At 41.3% G+C, this 13,931-nt stretch overlaps 1 protein-coding gene across 4 annotated transcripts in view; it reads right to left on the reverse strand.

Moving 5' to 3' along the window:
• LOC106604288 (mitogen-activated protein kinase 8) overlaps positions 1-13,931 on the reverse strand; it is a 44,318-nt gene that overhangs the window by 4,093 nt on the left and 26,294 nt on the right. For all 4 annotated transcript variants that reach the window (XM_082974968.1, XM_014198781.3, XM_082974969.1 and 1 more), the window contains exons 8-11: positions 13,657-13,839; positions 10,047-10,171; positions 9,784-9,847; positions 2,335-2,415 (exon numbers count right to left, since the gene is read on the reverse strand). In XM_082974968.1, the coding sequence (XP_082831094.1) occupies positions 2,335-2,415; positions 9,784-9,847; positions 10,047-10,171; positions 13,657-13,839 (453 nt within the window). The remainder of the gene's footprint in view (positions 1-2,334; positions 2,416-9,783; positions 9,848-10,046; positions 10,172-13,656; positions 13,840-13,931) is intronic.

A 13,931-nucleotide genomic window follows, 5' to 3' on the forward strand; every position in this document is an offset into this window, starting at 1 on the left:
ATCTGCCATTTTCAACCCGTATATGGGTACGACGGTGAAGGGCTACATAAAGAAAGTTTTGATTCACCACTGCTCTTGGTCAGTTTCAGCTACAAACACCACCCCAACATTGGCATGTGCATATGGACTCAACTTAAATGGCTTCAACACAGCTTTTTGCTATCATTCTTACTTCATAAACTATAAAGCTTGTGGTATCCCCATTCATTTGGCTCCCGAGTGGTGCAGCGGTCTAAGGCTCTGCATCTCAGTGCTAGAGGCGTCACTACAGACACCCTGATTCGATTCCAGGCTGTATCACAACTGGCCGTGATTGGGAGTTCCATAGAGTGGCACACAATTTGCCCAGCATCGTCCAGGATAGGGTTTGGCCGGGGTAGGCCGTTATTGTAAATAAGAATTTGTTCTTAACTGACTTGCCTAGTTAAATAAAGGTACAAATGACGGATTGCAGGCTTAAACATTCTAAACAGTGCCTCAAATCTTTCAGAACGTTCAAACTAAAACATTTTGTGTGCTTAAAAATGCATATGGCTTATGATGATATAGTACTGACCTACTATACTAGCCCAGTATAACCCACTATAATTACGCCACACCTACAAACGACCCCAAAATAGGTCAATATAACTAACCCATAGCCAATATGAAATCCCTATTACTACCATTACTACTACTACCACCGTTGCTACCACTAATACTACTCTTTCTCAACCATAAATACTTCTAGACTAGCAAGCACACCATACTTCAGTAAATGTAACGGTGACTAACCCCATTCCGTACAATTTTTTTGCAACTGCAGCATTCAAACGAGGCTGCAATGAAAACTAATGGGACTGTAGCGTTCTGTGTTGGCATCAAAATCCGGGCTGTGAAATAAGTTTTGATTCACCGTTGATTGACATGGTAATGGTCTAATAGTATTCGAGAAAATATCAAAATATGGACCCTTCTGATGCGGTACGTTACATCGTGATTGTACAACTGAATGCATACATTTTTTGTCTCATTACTGCAAGCTACCATGACTCTCAAAAGCCGTGACAGGCGCTGTTTACTTCTGAAGATAACTTTAGCGCCGCCCTAAAAACCCAATTCAAATTCGACACAAACCTTCAAATAGGTATGTAATCACACATTATATAAACACTTTAGTGTTTTATTCACATTTTAGATGTGATAAGTTGGACAGATCGGGTGAAAAAAGCCATTTCCCCACACAATATATCTCCCCCTTTCACTATCACGCAGTAGGATTCCCTTCCCCACCCGGCATTTTTAAAAAGACCCGACAGAGCTCATTGCCTTCTTCAATCATGCAGAGACGGGTAACATGAAGGTCTCGTCATTCATTTTGTTAGAAAGGGGAGAAATTGAGCTTTACAATGGTATTCACATTACAGTTGACCTGGAAGTATTACGTTTTTGGGGCACTAAAATAAGGTAAATTGTACAGAATAGCACGATGTACAAAAGTGCGTTAGTTACTGTTACCTGTCAATTTTTTTTACTTTCTGGGGGGGTTGCATGGTTTTTTATTGGGCACAGGGGACAGTTGTGTGTTTTTTCCCTGGCTCGCTACCGGCCCGGCGGGCCATGGCATAAATAAATATATATTTTTATCCCTTAGCACATGGGATGGGTAATCAATAAAGTCAGCACATCTGTCGCGCATCTCTGACTCCCTGAAGCATTTTTTTAAAACACACCCACAACACGAGCTGATTCGATGGACTTGACGTGAATATTCTGACAGTAACCATTGTAGTTACAGTGGCAGGCTAGCCTACATAGACATGATATGCAATTTCCAAAAACATGAATGTGACACACGAGTCATTGAGTAATTGCCATTTTAGCACATTGACTAACCAGGATTTACATGAGATATTTGAACAGGCGAGTAAATAGCCTATGGTCAAATAGTTACTGTAAGCAAAAAAATAAGCCTCTTGTTTCTTTAGCCAGCTAGCATCAGGTATCCAATAATGGTGAGTTGAAATGTTATTAGTATTCTCCCAAGTGAAGCTTGCATGCCTATGAAATCAGAAAAAAATACAAATTATTATTATATTATTTCAAGTTAATTAAATGATGAGGAAGGGAAAAGCATGTACAAGGGGAGGGTCACGTGAAAATATGTTTTACGATAGGGAGGGGGGTGCATTTCTTTAAATGACACCTCAAGTTGGACCATCCCCAGTAATTTTTGTACGGTCTGATACATAAACAATATTTTAATCCATGTTTTTTCACAGTGAAATATACAGATTTAGTCAACATGAACACAATAACAGCAGACACCAGCTCACATAAGCAAAATAAACTAACCTAAAAGAGGAGGTTGTCCTCTGATCACACCATAATGCTTGGTCCACTCATCCCACTCATACACCTCCTTCCAGATCAGGTCTACAACAGGGTGAATACAGGGAGCAAGAAAGAGAGAGAGAGAGAGAGAGAAAGAAAGAAAGAAAGAAAGAAAGAAAGAAAGAAAGAAAGAAAGAAAGAAAGAAAGAAAGAAAGAAAGAAAGAAAGAAAGAAAGAAAGAGAGAGAGAGAGACACAGAAACACAGAGACACAGAGAGCGAGAGGGAAAGAGGGGGAAATAAAGGGGGAAATGAGAAAAAGCGAAGACAAGGAGAGAAAAGAAGAGAGGTGGAGAGAGACATAAAGGAGGGGAAAGAGACAGTTCAGAGAGGAGGGAAAGAAGGAGAGAGAAAAAAGATTACATGTTTTAAGGACATTATCAACATACATATTTAACTTATTAATTGTCATTATCAACATTATAATGGAATAATATGCATTTTAACTAAGAAAATGTAGCCTATTTCTGAACCAAGTAGCAAATTTCATTCACTATAGAAATAAAAATGCAAATGCTCAAACCTAAAATGTGCGCATTCATTAACAAACATAACAAACATCCGGTAGCAGAGAGAACAGTCTGACATGGCTGGCTGGAGACTGACAATTTTATGGGCCTTTCCTCTGATATCGCCTGGTATAGAGGTCCTGGATGGCAGGGAGCTCGGCCGTAGTGATGTCCAGGGCCGTACGCACTACCCTCTGTAGCGCCTTGTGGTCGGATGCCAAGCAGTTGCCATACCAAGCGGCGATGCAGCCAGTCAACAGGCTCTCAATGGTGCAGCTGTAAAACTTTTTGAGGATCTGAGGGCCCATGCCAAATCTTTTCAGCCTCCTGAGGGGGAAGAGATGTTATCATGCCCTCTTCACGACTGTGTTGGTGTGTGTGGACCATGATAGATCCTTAGTCTTGATGACGTTGAGGGAATGGTTGTTGTCCTGGCACCACACTGCCAGGTCTCTGACCTCCTCCCTTTACACTGTCTCATCGTCATCTTTCCTCAGGCCTACCACCGTCGTGTCGTCAGCAAACATAATGATGGTGTTGGAGTCATGTGCGGCCACGCAGTTATGAGTGAACAGCGAGTGCAGGAGGGAACTAAGCACGCACCCCTGAGGGGCCCCCGTATTGAGGGTTAGCGTGGCAGATGTATTGTTGCCTACCCTCACCATCTTGGGGTGGCCCGTCAGGAAGTCCAGGATCCAATTGCAGAGGCAGGTGTTCAGTCCCAGGGTCCTTAGCTTAGTGATGAGCTTGGAGGGCACTATGGTATTGAATGCTGAGCTGCAGTCAATGAACAGCATTCTCACATAGGTGTTCATTTTTTCTAGGTGGGAGAGGGCAGTGTGGAGTGTAATAGAGATTGTGTCATCTGTGGATCTGTTGGGGTGGTATGTGAATTGGAGTGGGTCCAGGGTGTCTGGGATGATGGTTGTGATGTGAGCCAGGACCAACCTTTCAAAGCATTTCATGGCTACAGATTTGAGGGCTACAGGGCGATAGTCAATTAGACAGGTTACATTGGAATTGTCAGGCACAGGGACTATGGTGGTCTGCTTGAAACATGTAGGTATTACAGACATGGTCAGGGAGTTTAAAATGCCAGCTGGTCAGTACATGCTCTGTACGCGTTCTGGTAATCCGTCTGTGAACGTTAACCTGTTTAAAGGTCTTACTCATATCGGCTATGGAGAGAATGATCACACAGTCATCTGGAACAGCTGGTGCTCTCATGCATGGTTACAGTGTTGCTTGCCTCGAAGCGAGCATATAAGGCATTTAGCTCGTCTGGAGGCTTGCATCACAGGGCAACTCGCGACTGGGTCTCCCTTTGTAATCCGTGATAGTTCGCAAGCCCTGCCACATCCTACAAGCATCAGAGCCGGCATAGTAGGATTCAATCTCAGTCCTGTATTGATGCTTTGCCTGTTTGATGGCTTGTCAGAGGTCGTAGCAGGATTTTTTATAAGTGTCCTGATTAGTCTCCTGCTCCTTGAAAGTGTCAGCTCTAGCCTTTAGCTCAGTGCGGATGTTGCCTGTAATCCATGGCTTCTGGTTGGGATATGTACATACAGTTACTCCTCAATGCCATTGGATGAATTCCAGAACATATTCCAGTCTGTGTTAGCGAAATAGTCCTGTAGCTTAGCATCCACTTTGTCAGACCTTCCTGTTTTGAGTTTTTCCTGTTTTGAGTACTTCACTGTGTCATGGAAATTGCAAGATTATGTTATAATGCTTGTATTGCATTATAATATTTGTTTTATTCGACAGAATAGAGTATTCTGTTAACTATTGTGTGTGTGTTCTACTGAGGATGGGCCTCTATGAGATAACACTGACAGAGGAGATTTATGATGTCTTTGGGTGAAACAACCTAAAGAGCATTCCAGAGAACATGAGGTAATGTTTGTGCTATACCGTACCAGGAACGAGATTAGAACCTCGTCTTAGGGACCAAACTGAACGATAATTTATAGCGAATGCTATCTGGCTACGGGATACTCCTTTCTCATTTATAAAGTCTTCCTTTGTGAACTGTTCCTAATATCTGTGGTTTGTTATGTCGAGTAGGGGGTGGATCTTTGCTATAAAAGATCTCAGTAGCCATAGAGTTGTCACTCTCAACGGTTCATTAGAAATAGGGAATCGTTGAAAGTCATTGCTATTGCAAAGCTCTTATTATTAACCTGTTGGGGCTAGGGGGCAGTATTTTCACGGCTGGATAAAAAAACGTACCCGATTTAATCTGGTTACTAATCCTACCCAGTAACTAGAATATGCATATACTTATTATATATGGATAGAAAACACCCTAAAGTTTCTAAAACTGTTTGAATGGTGTCTGTGAGTATAACAGAACTCATTTGGCAGGCAAAACCCTGAGACAGATTCTGACAGGAAGTGGATATCTGATGTGTTGTATTACCTTTAAACCTATGCCATTGAAAAACACAGGGGCTGAGGAATATTTTGGCACTTCCTATTGCTTCCACTAGATGTCACCAGCCTTTACAAAGTGTTTTGAGTCTTTTACTGTGAGATCTGACCGAACAAGAGCCATGGAACGGTGATGGCCGATTAGACTCTGGCGCACGAGTTCATGTTGGGTACCCTCGTTCCAATACGTTATAAAAGAGAATGCATTCGTCCACCTTGAATATTATTCATGTTCTGGTTAAAAAAGGCCCTAATGATTTATGCTATACAACGTTTGACATGTTTGAACGAACGTAAATATATTTTTTCCCCTCGTTCATGAAGTGAAGTCCGGCGGGCTTAGATCATGTGCTAACAAGACGGAGATTTTTGGACATAAATGATGAGCTTTTTTGAACAAAACTACATTCGTTATGGACCTGTGATACCTGGAAGTGACATCTGATGAAGAGAATCAAAGGTAATGGATTATTTACATAGTATTTTCGATTTTAGATCTCCCCAACATGGCGGCTAGTCTGTATCGCAACGCGTATTTTTCTGGGCGCAGTGCTCAGATTATTGCAAAGTGTGATTTCCCAGTAAGGTTATTTTTAAATCTGGCAAGTTGATTGCGTTCAAGAGATGTAAATCTATAATTCTTTAAATGACAATATAATATTTTACCAATGTGTTCTAATTTTAATTATTTAATTTGTGGTGCTGACTTGACTGCCGGTTATTGGAGGGAAACGATTTCCTCAACATCAATGCCATAGTAAAACGCTGTTTTTGGATATAAATATGAACTTGATAGAACTAAAAATGCATGCATTGTCTAACATAATGTCCTAGGAGTGTCATCTGATGGAGATTGTAAAAGGTTAGTGCATCATTTTAGCTGGTTTTATGGTTTTGGTGACCCTGTCTTTGAATTGACAAAACATTACACACAGCTATTGTCAATGTACTCTCCTAACATAATCTAACTTTATGCTTTCGCCGTAAGACCTTTTTGAAATCGGACAACGTGGTTAGATTAAGGAGATGTTTATCTTTCAAAGGGTGTAAGATAGTTGTATGTTTGAAAAATTAGAATTTTGACATTTATTTGGTTTCAAATTTGCCGCTCTTGAAATGCACCTGCTGTTGATGGAGTGCACCACGGGGGGGACGTTAGCGTCCCACCTAGCCCATAGAGGTTAAAGATGTAGTTTAAGTATAACTCTGACTTGTGTGAAGTTTGTCTCTCCTCGTTTGATAATACAGAATTTAACCACCACACTGGTACTTCCTGTTTGAGTTTTTACTTGTAAGCAGGAATCAGGAGGATAGCGTTGTAGTCAGATTTGCCAAATAGAGGGCGAGGGAGAACTTTGTAGGCATTTCTGTGTGTGGAATAAAGGTGATCTAGTTTTGTCTCTAGTTGTACAGTTGCCATGCTGGTAGAAATTAGGTAAAACAGATTTCAGTTTCCTTGCATTAAAATCACCGGCTACTAGGAGCACCACCTCTGGATGCTATTCTACACATTTTGCCATGAGGCTGAGAGAAAATGTTGCATTGTTAAAGCTAATTAATGCAAACAAATATAGGTGTGTTGACTGTTATAAAGGCACTGGATTATGAGCTGTTTTGTTTGCTAAATGAACAAATTAAGTATGCAGTGGCATGGTGCATACAGCCATAGAAGCAGAGGGACATATGCCTCAATGCGGCCATATTTGTGGCTTATTGGCGTTGTGGCTTTTAGTTAGTTATTTTTGGCCAACCATCCCATGAAAGTGAATGTCATTCCAGTTGATCTGAATGTCATTCCAGTGCACTGCTTGCTAAGAATTCTAGCTGATGGTGTTTGGAAGTTTAGGTAAAAATACAAATAAATACCCCTTTTGGAACACTGACAAGTAGAGAGCATAATACAGTGCATTCGGAAAGTATTCCGACCCCTAGACTTTTTCCACATTTTGTTACATTACAGCCTTATTCTAAAATTCATGAAATAAAATGTCCTCATCAATCTGCTCACAATACCCCATAATGACAAAGCAAAAACAGGTTTATAATTTTTTTTGCAAATGTATACAAAAACAAAAAACAGAAATGCCTTATTTACATATGTATTCAGACCCATCGCTATGAGACTCGAAATTGAGCTCATCTCCATCCTGTTTCAATTGATCAACCTTGAGATGTTTCTACAAATTGATTGGAGTCCACCTGTGGTAAATTCAATTGATTGTACATGATTTGGAAAGGCACACACCTGTCTATATAAGGTCCCACAGTTGACAGTGCATATCAGAGCAAAAACCAAGCCATGAGGTGGCATATATATATATATATGCTCTCTACTGGTCAGTGTTCCAAACTGGACATTATTTGTATTTTTACCTAAACATGCAAACACCATCAGATATAATTCATAGCAAGCAGTGCACTGGAATGACATTCAGATCAACTGGAATGACATTCACTTTCATGGGATGGTTGGCCAAAACCAAAAAATGTGTGTGTATATTATACACATATATACAGTGGGGCAAAAAAGTATTTAGTCAGCCACCAATTGTGCAAGTTCTCCCACTTAAAAAGATGAGAGAGGCCTGTAATTTTTATCATAGGTACACTTCAACTATGACAGACAAAATGAGAAAAAAAATCCAGAAAATCACATTGTAGGATTTTTAATGAATTTATTTGCAAATTATGGTGGAAAATAAGTATTTGGTCAATAACAAAAGTTTATCTCAATACTTTGTTATATACCCTTTGTTGGCAATGACAGAGGTCAAACGTTTTCTGTAAGTCTTCACAAGGTTTTCACACCCTGTTGCTGGTATTTTGGCCCTTTCTTCCACTCTAGAGCAGTGATGTTTTGGGGCTGTCGCTGGGCAACCCGGACTTTCAACTCCCTCCAAAGATTTTCTATGGAGTTGAGATCTGGAGACTGGCTAGGTCACTCCAGGACCTTGAAATGCTTCTTACGAAGCCACTCCTTCGTTGCCCGGGCGGTGTTTTTGTCATGCTGAAAGACCCAGCCACGTTTCATCTTCAATGCCCTTGCTGATGGAAGGTTTTCACTCAAAATTTCACGATACATGGCCCCATTCATTCTTTCCTTTACACGGATCAGTCGTCCTGGTCCCTTTGCAGAAAAACAGCCCCAAAGCATGATGTTTCCAGCCCCATGCTTCACAGTAGGTATGGTGTTCTTTGGATGCAACTCAGCATTCTTTGTCCTCCAAACACGACGAGTTGAGTTTATACCAAAAAGTTATATTTTGGTTTCATCTGACCATATGACATTCTCCCAATCCTCTTCTGGATTATCCAAATGCTCTCTAGCAAACTTCAGACGGGCCTGGACATGTACTGGCTTAAGCAGGGGGACACGTCTGGCACTGCAGGATTTGAGTCCCTGGCGGCGTAGTGTGTTACTGATGGTAGGCTTTGTTACTTTGGTCCCAGCTCTCTGCAGGTCATTCACTAGGTCCCCCTGTGTGGTTCTGGGATTTTTGCTCACCGTTCTTGTGATCATTTTGACCCCACGGGGTGAGATCTTGCGTGGAGCCCCAGATCGAGGGAGATTATCAGTGGTCTTGTATGTCTTCCATTTCCTAATAATTGCTCCTACAGTTGATTTCTTCAAACCAAGCTGCTTACCTATTGCAGATTCAGTCTTCCCAGCCTGGTGCAGGTCTACAATTTTGTTTCTGGTGTCCTTTGACAGCTCTTTGGTCTTGGCCATAGTGGAGTTTGGAGTGTGACTGTTTGAGGTTGTGGACAGGTGTCTTTTATACTGATAACAAGTTCAAACAGATGCCATTAATACAGGTAACGAGTGGAGGACAGAGGAGCCTCTTAAAGAAGAAGTTACAGGTCTGTGAGAGCCAGGAATCTTACTTGTTTGTAGGTGACCAAATACTTATTTTCCACCATAATTTGCAAATAAATTCATAAAAAATCCTACAATGTGATTTTCTGGATTTTTTTTCTCATTTTGTCTGTCATAGTTGACGTGTACCTATGATGAAAATTACAGGCCTCTCTCATCTTTTTAAGTGGGAGAACTTGCACAATTGGTGGCTGACTAAATACTTTTTTGCCCCACTGTATATACATACACACACACACACATTTTTTGTTTTTAGATTATATATATATATATATACACACACACTTTCATATATATATATATATATATATATATATATATATATATATATATATATAAATTGCACAATTTGATTGGGTGGGCCTGTGGGTGTACAAATAGTGCTGTAATTTCTAAACGGTTCACCCGATATGGACCCTAAAATGAAAGCTGACAGTCTGCACTTCAACCTCATAGTCATTGTATCATTTCAAATCCGAAGTGCAGAGCTAAAACAACAAAAAAGATGTCACTGTGCCAATACTTTTGGAGCTCACTGTTTGTATGTGACACATGTCTAGTGAAAAGTGATAGTTGTAGTAACATCTTTAACCTTTCCACTCCTCCACCGTATGCTCTCGCTCATCCAGCTGCTTGTCTGTGATCTTCGGAGGGGGCTGAGTCGAGAAAGAAAGCAAAAGAAAGAGAGGAAAAGAGCAGAAGAAAGCACAGGAAAAGGAGAAGAGAGGGAAGAAAGGTTCATCCCTACATCAAACCATCAACCGTAGTTCACTCTTCTGACTAAAAGCGTCAACCGTGTCGGTCCAATTTCCAAGTTCCCCCTCCAATAGATTGTACCATTTGTTAAACACTTACCGCCTCCACTTCTGCTGGGTCGTACCACACATTGATATAGGGGTGTTTCAGGGCCTCGTCCACAGAGATCCTCTTAGACGAGTCGATCACCAACATCCTAGACAGCAGGTCTCTGGCCTGGCTCGCTGGAAATGGAAAGTGAATATTATTCATACTAGCATGCACACACACGCACACCAGACACTCACCCTACCCACACCAGGGGCGGAAATCCCGGGGGGGACGGGGGGGGACACGACCCCCCCATCCTGGGAAAAATATGATTTGTCCCCCCCAATATATCACTGAAACATAACTATGTAATTTAAATAATATTAATAATACGCAATGAAAGCAATTGTGCTGATTATAGACACTTAATAGTGCGTTTTTAAGTTTCAAAAGATTGCGACAGCCCCACCCTTTGCCTCACAATGGTTTGATCCACTGCCAGTTCCTTAGCTTGCTAGGTAACGTAGAGGTCGTATCTACTGTCTGAAAGGCACTCAATACACATAACTGACGTGTGGTTAATCCAGTCAATCGCGCACACACACTAGCTGAATATGCAGAGCTAGCGCGCAAATATTAACTATTAAGCTAGCTAGTACCTATTCCATTTATGTGGCCTCGTCAAAGATGGAATCTTTGCTATCGTCAATTTATTCCGAGATCAGCATGCAGATGATGTAAGTTAGTGCTTCAAAGTCCCTGTGATAAGGTTAGTGATAAACTGAAATCCAAACTGAACAGAACTACACTCTCTTCTACCATTGTCTTAAATATATTTAATGGTCTCGTTGCAAAAGCTAAATTGTCGCAAGGGAACTTTTATTTATTTATTTCATTTCAACTTTATTTAACCCGGGTAGCAAAGATTATAGCAAACACCACTGAAACGGAATTGGTGCTCACTAGCTTTGCAAATTCAGCTATTGTTGGAAGCCAGCCAATATGAAACAAACGATTAAAATTACAAAAGGTTGCAGCATATGTTGTGTAAATGGTGAACTCATACAGCTGTCAACTCTTGTCATTTTAATCCGTTTCACATTTGCTAGCTACCTGTTAGATCGAAGTCCATATAGAATGATAGAAGATAAGATGATAGAAGCCCATCTCCTACTGTAAATAACCTACACACTGTGTGTGTGTAGCCAGCCAGCCAGGTAGAAAAATGGCAGAAAAAAGAAAAAAGATGGACATCAGAGTATTTTTCAGTACACCAAAACGCAAAGTAAGAACCCTAGTAGCCTAATATCTCAAAGACTAGTTGATAAAATGTTCATAAGAAAGAAGTGATATGCTAATAGAAATGTTTCACATTGATGTCATTAGGCAGAGCAGGCAACAGATGGCACACAGACAGCAGAGTTGGGGACAGATATGCAGGGACAGACTGGCAGAGACAGGGAGTCTCAGGTAAGTTTGAGTCTTTGTTTGGCAACATTATGAAAGGTTCTAATTTTTTTTAACTTGTAAAATAGGGACATAATTGGAAAATGCCATAGATACCCCCCACTCTCAACTTAAACTGGTGACTGAACTAAGATTTGTTTAAGGCAATGGTATTCCTGTTTTGATTAATTGTGTAGTTTTGGGTACCGGTAGTTAGGAGTACAGAATTAAATTCTGAACATCATGGCCAATACAGTCATTCAAGGCATTGCAGCTGAGATTAGGTCTCTTCCGATTGTACAATTTTCAGTAATTGTTGATGGTACTCAAGATGTCTCTGGTGCTGAACAGGAGAGTGTCTGCCTGCGTTATGTTGACCATGACCTTGTCCCTCACAAGGAGTTTATTGGGCTATACAGGGTGTCGGAGACAACAGGCGAGGGCATTGCGAAAATGGCAACTGATGTGTTGTTGAGGCTCAATTTGCCCATGTCTGGCTTACGTGGGCAGAGTTACGATGGTGACTCTAAACATGGCAGGAAAATACACAGGTGCACAGGCAATTGTGAGGAGGCAGCAGCCATTAGCCCTCTATGTGCATTGTGGAGCACACTGTGTAATCTGATTACACAGGCTGGCTGCACAGCCTCCCCACTGATCCGGGATTCCCTTTCTTGGGTCCATCAGTTAGGTGTCCTCTATGGCCAGTCAGGAAAGTTTAAGAGCATGTTTGAATCAATTGCCATGTCCAAAGATACAAATCTGACCACCCTGAAACCCCTATGTCCAACGAGGTGGACTGTGCGGAACACTGCTATTAGAGCTGTGCTAGGGCGGGTACTAAGCAGCCTAGAGCCTAGCCTAATGTGCGGGTACTAAGCAGCCTAGAGGAGATGGCAAAAACTGCATCCAAGACAGCTTCAACTGCCAGTGGCTTTTTCGAGCACTTCAGCAAAGGCAAGACTGTGTTGGGCCTCACACTTGCCTCTGCTGTTCTTGGAGAGCTTGAATGTCTAAACATTTCACTGCAGAAGAAAACTCAGACTGTCTCTGGTATGCAGGCTGCAGTCGAGTGTGTGCGGTCATCTCTTAGGGGCAAGAGAAATGACGAAAGCTACCTTGCACTGTATGAGAAAGCAACAACATTGATTGACTCTATTGAATCCATTGAGACACACTCAAGACGATTTGCTGGCAAAGCAGTGGATCACTATAGGGCAGAATTTTTTTAAGTGTTGGATGGTGTGGAGGTTCAGTTTGGCGACCGTTTTGACCAGGACAGTCTAAACGTCCTGCAAAAGTTGGAGCGCTTGAAAATAGAGAGCGCTTCTCACGGGGGAGTTGGATGAGTCTCTAGATCAGTACCCAGAGCTGAACATAGATTCTCTTTCAGTGCAGATCCCTCTCTTTCACAACAAATACCCCTGTAGCAGCAGTGGAGAGGCAGCAGAGGTCCTCAGGAGGCTTTAGTACATGACAGTACAATTACAAATTATTTATTTCATGTTATTTTATTTAAAATTGCATACTTTGTGTTACATACTTGTCCATAGCTGCTGTTTAAAGAGTTGAGACACAGACTGAAGGATATTTTGGTTGATTTATTTGGGTTATTTATTGAAGTAGTTATTTTGCTTTTAGAACTGTACTTATTTTTAGCTTTTTGTTCTTGTAAAGCTATTGTAGTAGACTCAGGCCAGTGGCACATATTTAATGACTTTATAAATGTATCAGAAAAAGTAAAATTAAAAGGTCAATTCAATACGGAGAACAACTTTGTGATGTTACTCAATGGAGATTATTTTAGACGAGATCACACCATGTTCATTGTATTTACGAAAACTGCACCCATACAGTGTACAGTACCATTGCCACCTACTGGCCTTTCTTGGTTTGCTGGTTGTAAATACAAATACCTGCAGACATACTGGACTGATAAGGAACACTGCTATAACTATTATTAGTAGTAGTATTATGATGATTTAAACATTTGAACAAGTTGGGACAACCCTTCTGTTAACTACTGTACCTATCAATTATCCAGTAGTAGTAATTTTGGTTCCTCAATATACATTTAACATATTACAATGTAGGCTATGTGTTACAGCACTACTTTTGGTGTCCCCCTCAGGAATTGCTCTTGAGAAAATTTAATGTAATTGTCCCCTCCAAAGTTGATGTCAGATTTTCACCCCTGACCCACACACAAACACACACACTCCATTTCCAGTACCTTTCAGTTTGTTGTGCTCTGAGTCTGCAGGGAAGAGGACGTCAGGGAAGAGTTTGTCAAAGCTGTATCCTGCGTAACGCGGCCTGTTCTCTACGTATGTCCTCACTGATTGGTTGAGCTTCATCAAGAACTCCTGGGGCGGAGTCCCAAGCTGCTCTATCACCTTGTTCCACTGGTCAATGTCTGAGCAGGGGGAGTTAGGGAAACACTACACACAGACATAGCCTTCTCCACAGACACACATAACTATGCTAGAGAACTACTGTTCCAGAACT

This window comes from Salmo salar, chromosome 01 (assembly GCF_965601325.2).
Source record: "Salmo salar chromosome 01, fSalSal1, whole genome shotgun sequence".
Lineage (NCBI taxonomy): Eukaryota > Metazoa > Chordata > Actinopteri > Salmoniformes > Salmonidae > Salmo > Salmo salar.